General features: G+C 37.8%; 1 protein-coding gene across 1 annotated transcript in view; it reads right to left on the bottom strand.

Moving 5' to 3' along the window:
* FNDC3B (fibronectin type III domain containing 3B) overlaps positions 1-17,311 on the bottom strand; it is a 298,122-nt gene that overhangs the window by 73,798 nt on the left and 207,013 nt on the right. The window contains exons 7-9 of the mRNA XM_026705754.2: positions 13,859-13,917; positions 7,130-7,287; positions 5,674-5,733 (exon numbers count right to left, since the gene is read on the bottom strand). Of these exons, the coding sequence (XP_026561539.2) occupies positions 5,674-5,733; positions 7,130-7,287; positions 13,859-13,917 (277 nt within the window). The remainder of the gene's footprint in view (positions 1-5,673; positions 5,734-7,129; positions 7,288-13,858; positions 13,918-17,311) is intronic.

Below are 17,311 nucleotides of genomic sequence, written 5' to 3'. Positions count from 1 at the left end.
GAAGCCTAAAATCAAAGTTTTTATCTGGAAGTACTCTGCAATGGGATGCAGTAGCTCAGTGGCTAAGACGCTGAGCTTGTTGATCAGAAAGGTCAGCAGTTTGGCAGTTCAAATTCCTAGCACTGCGTAACGGAGTGAGCTCCCGTTACTTGTCCCAGCTTCTGCTAACCTAGCAGTTCAAAAGCATGTAAAAAATGCAAATAGAAAAATAGAGATTTCTGTGCACCTTCGGCATTTAGTCATGCTGGTCACATGACCACGGAGACATCTTCAGACAGCCCTGGCTCTTTGGATTTGTAATGGAGATGAACACCGCCCCCTAGAGCTGTAAACAACTACCACATATGTGCGAGGGGAACCTTAACCTTTACCCTGCCAGAGAGCCGTATTCTTTTTGTCAAACTGTAGGATTTTCCCAACACCTTCCTTTTTAGATGGATGTTTGTGAAAGTCAAAATTAAATATTCTAATATAGGTGGTTTCACTCTTGTGCCCTCCAAATTTATTTGGATTGTAATTTCCAGACTTTGCAACACCTTTGAAGGACAAAAGGCTAGAGAGGGCTGACCTACAATAACCAAGCGCAGCACTCTCACAGAAGCTAAGTAATGCTGATTGCAAATCTATCTGGACAGCAGATCACTGGAAAGTCCATAGAAGAGCACAATATAAACACAATTTGTGAGTTTTTTAAAGGGATTGGTGCATTTAATTATGAATTAATGTATTTAATATTATTACTCATGATTTAATAAGCTCCCCTGCTCCCCTACTGTAGCAGCAACATTTTAATTCCTACACAATGTCTGGAGGAGTTTTAGCAGAAACAGGCAACTTCAGGGTCCTCATTCGCACCTTAAGCTCTTATTGTGCCTCCAAATATGAAACATTGGTGAGAATTAGAACAAATTCATTCATTTATAAATTTCCCCCATCTGGAGGTATAGTTTAATCATTCATACTCTGTATATGGCCCTAATCAAACCTCTAAATTATCCACGGGCAAAAATGTTTAATTAGACTGAACTTCATGGAAAGTGATTAGACAAGAAAAGAACTGGATAACCAGGTCATTGTAGTTGTAAGGAAACAGGATAGAAATGTTTTAAATAAATGAAATAAAGATGTCAGGATAGGTCAGATTGAAAAAAAAAACCAGTATTATGCAACAGATTGAAGGGAAGAAGAACTATATTGTGCAGATATTGCTCGGAAAGGATTGTGGCACCACTGGGAAAAAAAGATACCAGCTCCAATGCTTAAGGGTTATTACTCAGTTTCCAAAAAAGAATCTTCCAGAGTACATAAAATTAACTGCATTCAAGTCTAGACAAACGCCCTGCCAACTCCGAGTCCAGCTAAATTTAGTTTTATTTTTCAAATGGCGATGCCACTATCCCGACCTAACCCCATGGCTGAGCTGAAAACGTCTAAGGATCTTTTCTGTCCTTGTGCTTTTGAATAGTTCCCCCCATTCCACCCTCTCTGGATCTCACTCCTATGAGAACCTGAACAATGAATCAGAAATTGTCAGAAGAAGCAAGAATTGTGGCATTCTTTAACATTAAAAATAAGGCTTGCAACAGGACTTACAATGCCTTGCAGTTTTCATACAACCCTCTGACAGCTGTATGGAACATAATTTCATTTTAATGTAAGGCGATTAGTGTACATTCAAAGTGACAAGGTTATTCTAAGTCTAACCCTATGAGGGTTAATATTTCAAAAAATAGCATTACGCATTGAAATGTAGATGACTGTCCTTTGTGGGACACATTATTATTATTACTTATTTCCACTAAAATCATGATATTTACTTGAGTCAAAATGTAATAAAAAGGCCTTTTATTTCTGGTATTGTTAGCAGCTAGACTTTGGGATGGTAGATTAGATTTTTATTATGAGACTTTTACATATTTAATGTTAAAAATAGAGGACAAAATGTTATGGGTGGAATCCAGAATAATCATTTTGCTCTGTAATTGTGATTTCAAGGCTCTCTCTTAATCTCACATATAATGTTGTTTGCCTAATTAACAAGAGTAGCAATAAAATCAACTCAAGTGTCCTGTCTTGACAACTCAATGCGGACCAGATGCCTTAATTGCTTTTAAGGTCCTAAGATTTTTTTTATTTCCAATTGAGCTCATTTTTGAAAACAAACCCATATCCTATTTGTATCAAACATTAAATGTTTTAAAAGTTGAACTCATTTCACACCTGTGGTTGCATATTTTAAACAATGTTAAATTTTTCATTGGATTTAAGACTGAAATCGTTTCATCAAAATATTCTATTTCAAGTTCCCTGGATAAAACAAGATATGTATTTGAAATAATGGAAGTCAGATTTTCTCTGATGCTTATGTAAAAAAAATGTGAGGGCTCTGATTTTCTCTTCTGATTTATCTTGTGATATTGCTGAATATTTGCCATATAGGTGAAATGTTTGTAGATGATTTGCCATGTTTTCCTTGCTGCTTTTGTTGAGTTTTATGATCTTTGTCTTAGTTTTTATTTTATTTTAATTGACAGGTTTTTTTGTATAAAAGAAATAAAATAAAACAAAAACCAAATTATAATAATATCATACATGTTTGTAAATAAGCTGATAATTTTTGGTGCCACAAATGCACCTCCCCGCCCCAAACTGGTTTAGTTTACCATGTACTGGTGTATCCTTACAGATAAGCACATCTGCAGATAAAGGTTTAAAGATTTCCCCCTGCCCAATCATGACCAAATCAAGGGGGCAATGCTCATCTCCAATTCTCAGCCTAGGGAACCCATGTAATCTTTCTGAAGCAGCACCTATTTATCACACTTGCATGCTTTTGAGCTGCTAGGCTGGCAAGAGCTAGGGCAAGAATGGGAACTCACCCATCGTGTGGTGCTCAGGTCTCAAACCTGGGCTTCCAGTATCTTAAAAGCTAAGCCCACCACATCATCATGGTGGCATCACATGAAGTATTGGGACTTTTTTCCCCTTTGCTAAACTGGGTGTGGGTGTGGCCAGCATGAGATGCATCGAGCCCACGGGCCATGAGTTTGGCAGCCCTGAGCTAAGCCACCACATCACCCATATACAGATAAGTCAATCCTTAAAAATTTTTACGCATAATATTGTGTATTACTCATGGACAAGCCACTTGTGAAAATTTAAATGTAAGAACATTTTGTGTTCGTGTGGCACATTTATAATTTGGTAACAAACTTCAAGGTCAGCTTATCTGTATAAATGAATGGAATTATACATGACTGTATATGGTAAATAGAATGGATAGTGCTAGAATTGGAAGTTTTGTGTATTCTGATGTTGACTGTGGCTTTGGGTACCAAACCGCACCACCTATGAGTTAGGCTCCGATTTACTCTCAGACTTTCTTAGTATGGATGGAATATTGATCTACTTTATCAGGATGGTCCTAAAGATGACTAATATTAGGTATTATGATTGGATTAGTGTTTGCAAACAAGACCTAGAAAGGTTAAGATTGTCCTGCAAAAGAATAATATACAACTCAAATCTTCCTGTAACAACAGTTTAAGAGAGGTTGTCCAAAACGCTCCATAGCCTAGAATTTTTGAGGGGAAAAAAAAATCCTCTTTGGACTATAGTCACTGGACTGAATTTTTCCCAGAGTCTATGCAGGTAAAATAAATAAATGTCAATGCTTCTCTAGAAACCATATAGAAAATTGCAGTTTTTGAAAAAAGGATCATTGATATCACCTTGGGAAGAAATAGGACACCTAATTACAGAAGGAAGTTACTTATGATAGATATGAATAGCCTGCTTAGTTGCATTGGAACAAAAGATAAAGATATATTTCCCAGAACATTTTATCCCTGTAAAACAATATCCAATTTTTAATGACTACAATCTAGACCTAAAATAACATTCTGATCTTTGTGTAGTTTAATGGTTTGCCTTGATATAAACTTCATTTTTATAATTTAGGATAATAATAAAATTATTTTATCTGCTGGATAACTTCATAAAAAAAAAACCAAAATAACTTCAGCAGATGGCAGTATTTGGCTGGTCTCACAAGTTAAACAGGATTTTCCTTGGTTAATGTTTGGATGGGAGCCCACTTTTTTATTATATCTGACAACCACCTTTATCACTGATATATGAATACGAAATGAAATAAGATATGAAACAAAAAATAAATAAATAAAATAAAGCAGCAATCTTTCTCAGAAGGAAGAACAGGAGTTGAAATAATCTTTGTTAAGGTGATGGGCTTAATGTAAATTTCTTTTTATAATACAAGAATATATTCCTAGGTTTGGATGACTGTTTGCAGTTGGAAGGGGTTTCTGATTATAAAGAGAAATTCAGAAATCTGTTCTTCAGTCTGGCATTCTATTTAGAGTAGTCAATAGAAATCAATGGGGGCTAAGATGTTTACAAATTTACGTCCTCTTAATTTAACTGAGTCTAAGTCTAGATCTAGGGACTGGTTTGGACAAAACTCAACAGCACTTTTTCGTGCGGCTATTGATAAAAATAGGATCGCCAACATGATCATCTGATGACGGATATGGAAGCAGAAGAAATAGTCATAGATCTGTCCCATAATTCTAAGCCTCTGTGATTATTCACTCTGCATGTTTATCTATAATGAATGTTCCATAGAAGACTTTCTATTTCTTTCTTTCACCCTCCTGAAATGACTGGCATGATTAAGCCACTATTCAAATGTGAACAAGTTGAATTATTTCCTGGTCATAGATACAAAATGTCGTTCTTGTTCAGCATCTTACAAAGAGAAACTGAATGATTGCTTCTGTTTTTAGAAAGCCATCAAGTAAAATTGATTCTAATGACTTTATTCTTATTTCCTAATAATACTGATGAACTCTTTCTGTTTGTCAGGAATAAACTATCCTTCCAGCATGCTTAGATGCAAAAGCATTCAGGACACAGAGAGAAAACTCCCTTTTCTTCAAGTCGGGAAGAAAATCTTTAAAAAGCTTGAAAAGTTATCCAGACTTTTAAAGACATTTTCTTTGAGATTGCAGAGTTGGAGATGATGGGAAGTTAAGGAAAGTTAAGTTAATAGAAAAATAATGATAAATTAATATGTTATAAATTTAATAAATTAATAAATTAAATAAATAAACAAAAAATAATAATCAGGGTTGCTTCAGCTGGCCAGAATAAGGCCAAGGACTGCATAGAGACTTTAGGTTGCCAATTTTTCTTGTAATGCATCTGAGAATGATGTAAACACCCATACTAAAAATTTAATGTGAGATTTAGGAATCATCAGAAATGAAAAAAAATGGACAAATGGCAAAGAGAATCACTTGTTTTTGTCCAATGTAATTTAAACGAGATTTTCACAGCCTTAATTTATCTACTTTACTACCATGTTCCAAAAAGGTTATATGCTCTGTTAAGCCTTGTGAATGTTGACAAGCTTAGAAAATTTTGTGAACAGCTAAAAAAAAACAAAAACCTTCATGACACACAGTTGAAAGCTGATAGTCAGTTTGGGACATTTGTCAGCATTCATTTGGCTAAATCCCCAAAGTGAAAAAACATGCTTATTTTAAAACATTCATGGCATTGTTACTTTTGTCAGCATTTGCCAAAACCTATCAATTTCAGAACGTCTATTATGATATCTAGAATGGAATGTATAAAATTACACAGTCTCACCTGACGTGATATTCTGTTGCAGGCCTAAGATCTTTCAATTTGTATTCCAATTCTTCTCCACTGGAAAAGAGACAGAGTTGTAACAAACAAAATTTAAAGTATGGTACTGAATTATTCAGCAAATATGCCCTATATATTAAGATCCTACCCAACATATTCAAATTATATACACGACCTCAGTAATAAGAATAAATTTTGCCAAATACCAAAAGGAAAATATAATCCCAACAATATCTGATTGGGAACATGCAATGATGGGAAAATTAACAAATATTCACAACAGAAGTTTAACCCTAACCCTAACCAAATGTAAACAAAAATTTGCATGCATAGATCACAGAGAATGGTAAATATAATCATTTTGGTTTCTAATAGATCTAAGCATTTATTAATATTGTAATAAACAGATTCACAAAAGGAGGGAGATAGAAATCTAATAGATTTCCCCTCTTTTTTCACCTATTGGTATTCTACTCATTGTCAAACTTGTTTGTTCTTTTTCACTTTTCAATATGTACAAACAACATAAGGTAACAATACAGTGTTGGTCTAGTGAACTTTTAAATCAGCAACATTGTATTGAAATAATGCACTATGTAAATCAGCAACATTGTACTGAAATAATGTACTATGTAATTTACAAAATTACAACGATTTGTTTAGCAACTGTTCAAAGTTACAATGGCACTGAAAAAACTGACTTATGACCAATCCTTGCACTTACAATGCTGGTAGCATTCTCATGGTCATGTGATCAGAGTTTGGGCACAGCGCAACGCGCATGTATTTACAATGGTTGCATTGTAATCCCCAATTTGCATCCTTCCTTACCAGCTTCAAACAAGCAAAATGAATACAGAAAGCTGAATTTGCGTAAAGACTATGTGTTCCATTTAAAAACAGCAGTGATTCACTTACCAGCTGTGGCAAAAAAGGTTGTAAAATCAGGCACAACTGACTTAACAACTACCTTGCTTAGTAATGGAAACTCTAGTTCCAATTTTTGGTTATAAATCAAGGACTACCTGTCTAGCAGAAACAGGATAAGCTAGATCGATCTGCTTAAGTTTTAGGACTTTTTATTACAATGCAGTGACATCCAGTTTTTGGAACAGCTTTCAGAGCCAATGGGTAGTTCTATACATTTCTTTCCTATGGTTATTTTTTCCCCTCCTTCTAGGTGAAATGAACTATAGTTAGGTCAACAAGGATCCCAATATTTCAGTTTGGCACACAACAGATAAAGATTTAGATACTTCACATGAAACTTTTCCAGCTGGTGAACATCATGAAAAAAAACCTCTCGGAAGAGGAGGAGGATATGACAAAAATGGGAAATATTTTTGACAGTGAAATGGTACTCAACTCTAGAAAAACACTAATGGATTTGCTTCTATGCCCTGCTGCTTCAAATAGAAAACATGACATGTAACGTTGTGCACATCCAGAATTTTACCTGTAGATTGTTTTGTATTTTCCATCCCTTCCTTTGTCAGATAAGGCAACTTCGTAAGTACAAGTATAAGGCAAACCATTGCTGAGTCTATCTTCACTTGAAAGACCATTTGGAGGAGACCAAGTGAGTGAAACTGTTCTAGCTTGAATGTTTGACACCTTGGGAGATAAAAATAAGATGAGGTTAGTTTTCATCCCAAGAGGCACACTGACATTTTAGAGTGCCTACATTTGAGGAATCACAAAAGTTATGAACTACCAACAGAATACAAAACTTGTAGCTCAGGTTAACTGTGGGATCCTTGATGCTCTACGTAACACCATCAATACAGTTCTAGCTAAATATCTATGGAGATTCTCAGTCATCCAGGTCATGGTTGTCCCAAAGCTGCTTTTTCAAGAGGCAGCTGGGCTTTCTAGTTTTTCTTTGAAGGTCTTTCGCTTTTCATCCAAGAAGTTTCTTCAATTTTCAAGAAGCTTCCTGGATGAGAAGCGAAATGTCTTCAAAGAAAAATCAGAAAGTTGAATTGCCTCTTGAAAAAGCACCTTTGAGACAGTATCAGCTAGTACTGATGTTGTTACCTAGTTGGGTAATGAAACGTCTGCAAGAAAACAACCAAGCTCAGAGAGCACTAAGGACCACAAAGTTATGAGTTACCATTGTAGTTCCATTCATCCTGAACCAAAACACGTATCACGTTAAACATTTTCACAAAATGATATTTTGATTTTGCTTAGATTCTTTAAAAAAAAAAACACCTCTCCAAATTCAAAAGACCTACTTCAGTTTATTGGCCAGTGGAAGAGTTTGTGTAGTCTTAACACTTTTTTTCTGAATTTATGTAACATTCTAACACTGATAGCTTTGAGCACTTGGACTAGTTAAGAGGGCCAATAAATTAAGCCAGGCATCTGTAGAAATATCGTGTAATCTCAGATTAGATCAGATGATGCAAACAAACTGCCTCAGTTCTACTAAAGGACTGTAATAGTAGCCAAGAAGAAAGATATTTACAGTGAACATACCATATTTGACCTCAATTAAGGATTTTAGGAACTTTAAAAAAAGAGGGGGGAATATGAGAACAAACGGACATCTGAATCGGATTTCTGGCATGAGGACATAAACCAGTATAGCTAAGGAGAAAGGGCTTTTTCCCAATTCTTTTATTAGGGACATATGGTTGCATAACTGTTTTGCATAAATTCACACAGGGATTTGGAACTTAATGTACCATAGCCAGCCAATGTTAAATTGGAATGCTTTCTTTCTTTTATGCTCACCAGCTAGGACACACGTAGCTATGTTGAACATATGGCCAACCCCCCCAAAAAAAAAAATCAAAACATTTATCCTTTTATGAACTTTAATAATTTGGAAAATCCAAAGAGTAAAGTGAATTGTGTTCTTATCTGTAAAGTAGAAATAAATATGGAGAATGGAGAGAGGACCAAGCTAAATACTAAACAGATTGTGTTATTCCTGCTACTAAGATTTAGTTTCCTGAAGATGCAATGCAGTAGTAGCAAAAGGCAGTTTGGTCAGGTTCTTAAAAACAGTGATCCAGGGGCCTTCCAAACATTATGTGTAACTTGATGCGTCTTTTGTATAGATAGCTAAGGAAGACCCCATTAATTGGAACTGGGGGGAACCACTAGTATGTATGAGATACGTTTCTGATGCACACAATCTATTGTCCATATTCCATTGAAAACATGCCAAGAAAGTACAGCCGAAATGAGAGAGATCTACATTTTTTGTGTAGTATTATGATAAACTCATTTTTTTGATAAGCTTCCTGTTTAGATTACAAGAAGGATTTCTTACTACACAGAATCAAATTCTGTAGAATGTCCAAAGGAACACTTTATTTATGTGGCCATACGTGTTATTTAGTTCTGCACATTAATTATTACTAGTTATTACACTGCACAGCAAAAAGGTCTGTTTTCAATTATGAAAGCAGATGACAATTCATTCTGTGTCAAAAAAATAAACATCTTTCAAGTTAAAATGCTACTTTAAATCTTCCACGAAACACTTCCAAAATGCCTATAAACTCAAGGCCTGGATTACATAGTGATTTACTCCCCACCCCCCGCATTCTGCATTCAAGTCATTGAGTAAGTAAAAGAAATGTTGCATTCATCTTTGACAGTAATTCGTTTAATCAGTTTCATCCTCTTAAAACCACCTTACATGGTTTAAGTCATATTACAAAACAACTTTCTCCCATTTGGCATCCACCAAATGTGTTGATCTTCCAAATTCCCCAATTCTCAGTTCCCTGTTCCTGTTCCTTAAACATTTCAATACTGGCATGTTGGCAGCGCTTTAGGAGCCAAAAGGAAGTGAGATTGACCATGAACAATTCGTTTTAAACTTCCAGGATTATACTCTACTGATTGATTGATTGATTTTGGTACAGCTGCCCTATTTATATGCATAATGCTGGACACCTCACAACAATTGAAAACAAAACAGTAAGAAATCTGCAGGAAAAAGCAAATAAAATATTACCACATTAAAAAAAATTACATTAGTATTACTATCAGCAGGTAATACTCCTCGGCTGACAACCACAAATTGAACCCAAAATTTCTGTTGTTAAGTGAGACCTTTGTTAAGTGAGTTTTCCCCATTTTACGACCTTTCTTGCCACAGTTGTTAAGCAAATCACTGCAGTTGATAAGTTAGTAACTCAGTTGTGCAGTGAATCTGGCTTCCCCATTGACTTTGCTTGTCAGGAGGTCGTAAAAGGGGATCACATGACTGCGAGACATTGCTACCATCATACATATGAGTCAGTTGCCAAGGGTCTGAATTTCGATTACACGATCATGGGGATGCTTCAGAGGACGTAATTGTGAAGAATGGTCATAAGTCACTTTTTTCAGGGCTGTTGTAACTTAGAATGGTCATTAGATAAACTGTTGTAAGTTGGGGACCACCTGTATAAAACATTCGCGGCATTTAGTCTAACTATTGAACCCCAACCCTAACTCTAACTCAGGGATATCAAACTTAAGGCCCGTGGGCTGGATGTGGTCAGATCTGGCCAGTGTGGCCACCCTAGAAAATATAAGGGGCCGGCCTGCATTGTGTTGGCCTGGTCTACCAGTGTGGTTTTGGTCTGTTTTACCTACATGGCTTTGGCCTGATCTACCCAATGCGAAGAGAAAACATCAGGCCAGCATGGCTTCAGCCTGGCCTACCCAACGTGCAGAGGAAACATCGGGCCATCATGACTTTGGCCCTGCCTACCCAATGTGAAGAGGCAACATCCATCCAGAGTGGCTTCAGCCTGGCCTACCCAATGTGAAGAGGCAACATCCATCCAGAGTGGCTTCGGCCTGGCCTACCCAATGCGAAGAAGATACATGCCAGAAGTTTGGAGAGTGATGTCAAGCTGGCCACGACCACCCAGTCGGCTATGCCCACCAGCCCATCAAAGTTAACCACAGCCCTGATGGGGCCCTCAATGAAATTGAGTTTGACACCCCTGCTCTAACTCATATGACTACTGGACTCCAGCTTCCAAGCCAGATAGCAAAGCCATAACTTCAGGCCTTTTTAAAATCAGTAGAGTCAGGTTCTATCTTATCTCCAGGTGAATGTTCCAAAGAATGGGCGCCATGACAGAAAAGCCTTTGCTGCTAGTCAGATGCTACAGACAGTCCTTGACTTACTAGATTGGACTTGACTTTGATAGATTGGAGTTACAATGGCATTGAAAAAAGCCACTCTATGATTGTTTTTTCAAAGTTATGACCATTGCAGCTTCCGTGTGGCCACATGATCAAAATTTGGATGTTTGACAAATGACAGGTATTTATGATGGTTGCAGGGTCCACAGGATCATGTGATCGCCTTCTGTGATCTTCTGACAATCAAAAGTCTACACGGAAGCCAGATTACTTAACAATTATGTTACTAACTTGCAAGAAAGTTCATAAAATGGGACAAAGCTCACTTAACAACTGTCTTGCTTAGCGACACAAATTTTGGGCTCAATTGTGGTCATAAATCGAGGACTCCCTGTATTCCTTAATAGATGGGGCCCGTAACGTGTCTCTTCTGCCTGACCTATGTAATTGGGGAGAGGCGGCCCCTCAGATAATCTGTTCTCATGCCATGAAGGCCTACCAATTTCTCTTTATCTGAAATGTATGACTGATAATAAAGAAAACCCATCAATGAGACTTTAAGCCTATCCTGATTGTAGTGCTCAGTTAAGGTTTTGCGCATTATCCTCTGGCAGAATAAAGTTATTGTAGCTTGAAATACATATGGACATATCGCTTACATGTGTGATGAAGTCACTGTTCTGACTCAGCTCCCCAAACACGACAAACCCTCTGAAGTTAACTCAAATATTGCTTTATTAGGAGTGCCATCAGCCCAGGCCAAAAGTTTCTCTCTCACCTCAGGCTAACAAGTCTGTCTGACAGGGAGATGAATAGTTTTCTACCACATCTATTCATCTCTGCCCCCGCCTTTTATTCCAGAGCTAGGATAGGGCTTCGCTAGCACTGGTGGCTCTTCCTTCCCAAGGATTGGCCCATGGATTTCCATTGCTCTCCTCTCCTCTGTCTTCTGAGCATCTACGCGTCAGGCACTGGAACCAACTGTTCCTCTTCTTCCTCATCAGCCACTTCCAGACCTGGGGGCTGTTGATTTTCCATCTGAGGGCTGATGGATGGCCCAAGCTCTGCCTCTGTCTCTCTCTCTCTCTCTCTCTCTCTCTCTCTGCCAGCTCCATTCTCTCTTCTCCCTCAGAGCTGTCTTGATGCTGACCCTGACTCCCAGGCCTCCTATCTGATTTGGCTGATGGAGGGGTTGGCAGCTGACAGGCCACAACAGTCACAGATTATCCAAATAATCACAAATAAATGCTAGTAAATGCTTTTCACTAGACTATTTTCCTACATGATCTTTGAATACCCCACCCTTGAAAAGAAAGCTAGAAGTAAACATAAGGAGGTAATGTTTTATTTATTGATGGGGTCTGTTTCTATACATCCGCTTGTTTTGAAAAGGCATATGACTCATAATCTGACTGTAGCAACGGCTGTAGCAATAAACCACTTCAGATAAGGAATCAGAGTGAAGTCAGCTTAGCATTATAGCAGTTGTTCAGGCTGAGTAAAGCTAGCAAAAATAATTCTAAAACTAAGTTCTTTGTTGGTCTCTGCTGCCTTGAGTTATAACCCATTTTTTGGAGTGGGTCAGGGTTTTAAATTGATATTTTTTTGAAAAACAGCCAAAAGTTGCACATGAGATCAGAAGCAGAGAAAACTATTCTGAAGTACCACCCACTGGAGCTGGTGAATGAGAACTACTACACTCTCTACCTAATTCCTTAATCACATTTAGTGTTCTTCTATATTTCAGCAGGAGGTAGAAATGCAGGATTGGTCACCATGGACCAGAAATTTGAAATCATGGCTGTTCGTTGGTTTAAAATTCTGCTTAATCATTAAAGGTATTTGCTCTGAGTTCACATGTGCAGAATATGGATAGTGAGATGGAAGATTCAGTCATGTTTACCGGCTGGGGTAGTTGACATACATTCATGCTCATACTGGAAATCAATTAGATACTTTCATCTAAACTCAGAAATCTTAAAATGAATAGTTACAACCGGAAGCTTTATTCTGGAGAAATGAGTCTTTCACTGAATTCAAGTATTATGTTAAGAGGGCTGACTTAATCTTACTTTGTTGGGTAAACCATAATCGAGTTCTATGAATTTGCAGTCCTTCAGCGGCAGACCTAGAAACAGTTTCTAGAGTCTATGGAGATTCTCAGCTATCCAGATTATGGTTGTCCCAAAGGTGCTTTTTTCAAGAGGCAACTGGATTTTCAGGTTTTTGTTGGAAGGTGTTTTACTTCTCATCCAAGAAGCTTCTTGGATGAGAAGTGAAACATCTTCCAAGGAAAACCAGAAAGTCCAGTTGCCTCTTGAAAAAAGCACCTTTGGGACAGTTTCTAGAGCTTGCAGGGAGCAAATGTGACATTGAAACTCCTTAAAAGTAGCTGTGTGATTCTGGGAAAAGACAAAGCTGCTTTAAAGAGTTGCAGAGAAGTCCCCGCATACTGATTTGGGAATCAGATCCGAAGCTCTTCACAAGCTAACTCGGTACTTTCAATGTGCTTAAAACTATGCGAGGACAAAAGGGATGGCTTAGCTTATATGATGCCAGACCAAAAAATATGTTATAATTCATGGTATGGCATGTACTCTTCTCAGCGGTGCAATTCAACCAGTGTAACAACCGGTTTGGTGACCGCATGCTTTGCGCATGCACAGAGCACTTGCTACTGACTCTCTCCAGCAATCTCTGTGTGTTAAACAGCTGATGCGCAGCAATCCGCTATGCTGAGCAAATCAGCTGAGCTTGAAAAACAAGATGTAAAGCACAGACTAGAGCCGGCGTGGGTGGGTGGGCCCAACAGCTAATAATCGGAGCAAACTGGTTTGCTCACAGCTGACCCTCGGAGCTAGCGGTTTGCCCAAACCAGGCCAAATCGATACAATCCCACCCCCGACTCCTCCTTGGACTAGTCAGTGACTAGGATTCTAGGAATCTAGTATTTATAATGATAAAACCAATTAAATTCACACCATCTTGCAAATAAAATGTACTTATAATAGATTGACATAATATACAGCTTATCTTTAATGTTTAATGTTGTTACTTTGAGTTAAGCTTGTCTATCACGTACCTGTGGTTTCTCAATTCCAGAAAGAACATCTTGAACCTTCTTTGTTTCTGTGTCACATTCTATCCAAGAGAGAAAGAAAAAGAGGGAGACAGGTGAGTTATACATTACCATCAGGGGCAATGAGGACTAACCAATTTCTACATAAGATTTGTGTATTTGAGGCAGTGCATGCTAAATGTCCCCCCCACAGATAATCAGAGTGGGCTATCAACAAATTAGCATGGGTTTAGCAACCATGTGCTTAGACATGAAGAACCAGAAAACACAACAATATCATCTGCACACAAAAATACGTTCACATTCCCAGCCAGTGCACCTCTGCCATCACAATGAGCATTCCATATCTATTTATCCATAAGTACTTTATACAACCAAAAGGGTATCTAATATCCTTGTCTAACTATTTGCTCAATGTTGAATTACTTGCTAGCATTCCATTTATCCAAAAATTACTGAGTTACAACTCCCAGGATCCCTTACTGTAGCTCACATTTCATAAAAGTTGTATTTTACGAACGTCTGAGAACCCAAATAATTTGTACTGCATTAAAAAGTAGGGAGCATGGATCTGAAAATTAATATGTTAATGATGAAAAAGGAGGATTTTTCCTCCAGAGAAAATTCCAAATTATACATAATTATTATACATAAATAGGAAGTATGCTGGTGTAATGTTTATTAAACATAGGAAAATGGATGGCAAAATGTTAAACATGGGTAAATCTTAGGAGGCATTATGTGATTTGCCTTGAAAAATTAATGTTTGTTGAAATAAATGACATTGCATTTCAGGGTTCCAAGTAATACACCCATAGCAAACAGAACTCCGAGGCAAGCAGGTTCCTCAAAGATTAGGTTTATTGGACATATCATATTGGCACAGCCTGGTGAAAACTGACTCTGAATGTTCCCTCGATTTTCACCTAATTAAAAGTAAAAGTTTTTCCCCTTTTCCCAAACAATCAGTCATATGGTCCAATCAAGGTGCCATCTGGTTGCCTGGTAACTTCATTCCTCTCTCCGATCACCTGTGGGAATGTCCTTGGTTTCCAGGAGAAAGTATTTTGTTTTGGCTACAAAACCCCACTATCTCTATTCCCCCTACCCTGTAAGCCTCAAAATGGCATTGGTCAGGTAAGCTTCAGGGTTGACTTGGTGTCTAAAAGCTTATGCCCACACTATTATATGGAAGTAAGAGTTGAGTAATAAGGAAAACGTATGTTAGAAGAGAAATAAAAGTGAGAATTGGATACAGGTAATTCTTAACTTAGGATCATTCATTTAATTATGGGTCAAAGTTATGATGACCTTTCAAAAATTACTTATGACTTGTACTTATGACCATCATACCCCAGTCATACTTTAATTTCTTCAGTTTATTTTGTCTTAATCCTGTTCTGCACTTTGCAGAAAGGTGCAAAAGTTATGTGTCATAAATAAAATTAGATAAAAGATAGACAAATATTGTATCATATGTATTTTTCTGTCTTCCGGGGATGTTGTCTTAGACAGTTAGATGGGTAGCTATAAATTAGATAGATAGATACATAGATAGATAGATAGATAGATAGATGATAGATAGATGATAGATTGATGATAGATTGATGATAGATAGATAGATAGATAGATAGATAGATAGATAGATAGATAGATAGATAGATAGATAGATAGATGACAAACTAGCAGAGACAAATTAAAAAAGACAGTTTATGTTGCTGTAGATCATTTGGATGGCAAGGCAGGGTATAAATTAAAAGAACATCCACTATTACTTATTTATAAATAGTATGAAACTGGTCTAACTTAAGCTGGAAAAGTCATGTGAACATTGCTTTGATTGGATTTTGCCAAGAAGCTAATTAGGATAAAGTCACTGTATTTTGTAGAATAATCATTTCAGGCTTTCAGCTAAACTCTTCTTGTTAAGTTCAGATTCTTGGAAAATGGAAACCTATTAGAGGAACATTTTTAGCCTTCTACCAAGCCCAGCATTGTGATTCAGAGGTCTAATGGGAAAATTCCTTGTCCTTAGAAGCTGTTTGGCTTCAGGAACTACTGGATGCTCCAAATGAATCTGATGTAGAGGAATGGTAAAATAAGCCATTCCAATGAGCAGGCTTGGAACAGAGTCAAAATCCTAGCTGGTTTAGCATCGTCTTTCTTACAGCTGTTTTATCCTACATTGGTCCCTTTGCAATTGGTCTTTAGCACTTTCCTGTGGCAAATGTTTGGATAACAGGTATAGGTAGTCCTTGACTTACAACAGTTCATTTAGTGACTGTTCAAAGTTACAATGGGGCTGAAAAAGTGGCCTATGGCTGTTTTTCACACTTACGCCATTGTAGCAGCCCCAGGGTCACGTGATCAATACCCAGACACTGGGCAACTGACATGTCATGGCCCTGGTGGAGGGAGAGGGAGAGGAGGAATAGGCAACAGGGAGTGGAAGTATGGCTCCAGAGGTTGTGGAGGAGGCTGGGGAAGGGCAGAGGCTGGCTGAGCAGTCAGAGGAGGACCCAGGTCCATCCCCTATCCATCCTAGGGCACGCGGGAGGAGAGGACAAGGGAGAGACGTGGTCTCCTCGGGAGGAGAGGGCCTTGATCTCTTCATGGGCTGCAGGTGTGACAACTGAATAAGAGTTTGGACCTGCGTACTGGCAAACTCTGGAAACAAAGCGTGTTTTTATTTTGGTTGAAGTTATCTTGGTTGGCGTCCTTCCAACAGATTGTGCCTTGTTATCTCCTTGAATTTGGTAAATACTTCTCCTGTTCTATTGTGGAAATTTTTATCATTGTAGTTTGTTTGGTTTGTTATTTCACCTCTATCTGCTGATTAAGTTCGGACTGTATTGCTTTCTTTTGAAGACTATTTTTAAGTATGTTTTATCTCCAACTGAGTATCATTGAACAGAGAGGCCAAGTTGGAGGCATTAAAAGACATTTATTTATGTTTTGGATTTTGTTAAGTTTGTGTTCCATTCTGGGTCATCACATGACAACAGCACACACACACACACACACCAATTAGTGGAAAGATTTGCCTTCAGAAATTGTGAATGCTCTAACACTGGAAGTTTTTAAGAAAAGACTGCACCACTACCTGTCTGATATGGTATATGGTCTCCTGCTTGAGCAAGGGGTTGGACTAGAAGACCTCCAAGGTCCCTTCCAGTTCTATTCTGACTGACTCATATTTACGACCGTTGCAGTGTCCCGCCATCATGTGATCATCTTTTGTGACCTTCTGACAAGCTAAATCAACGGGGAAGCCAGATTTACTTAACAACTGCAGTGATTCACATAATAACTGTGGCAAGAAAGGTCATAAGTGTTTTGTTGTTTTTGCTGAACAGCAGAAGTTTTGGGCTCAAGAGTGGTCATAAGTGGAGGACTATCTATCGGCACGGGTAGCTTTATCTTTCCCAAACAACCTTGTACAACCACATTTCTGTA

This window comes from Pseudonaja textilis, chromosome 4 (genome assembly GCF_049901715.1).
Source record: "Pseudonaja textilis isolate UNSWEBS1 chromosome 4, rPseTex1.2, whole genome shotgun sequence".
NCBI classification, from domain to species: Eukaryota; Metazoa; Chordata; class Lepidosauria; order Squamata; family Elapidae; genus Pseudonaja; species Pseudonaja textilis.
The sequence above is the reverse complement of the archived record's forward strand: the minus strand, read 5'-3'. Positions and strand labels throughout refer to the sequence as shown.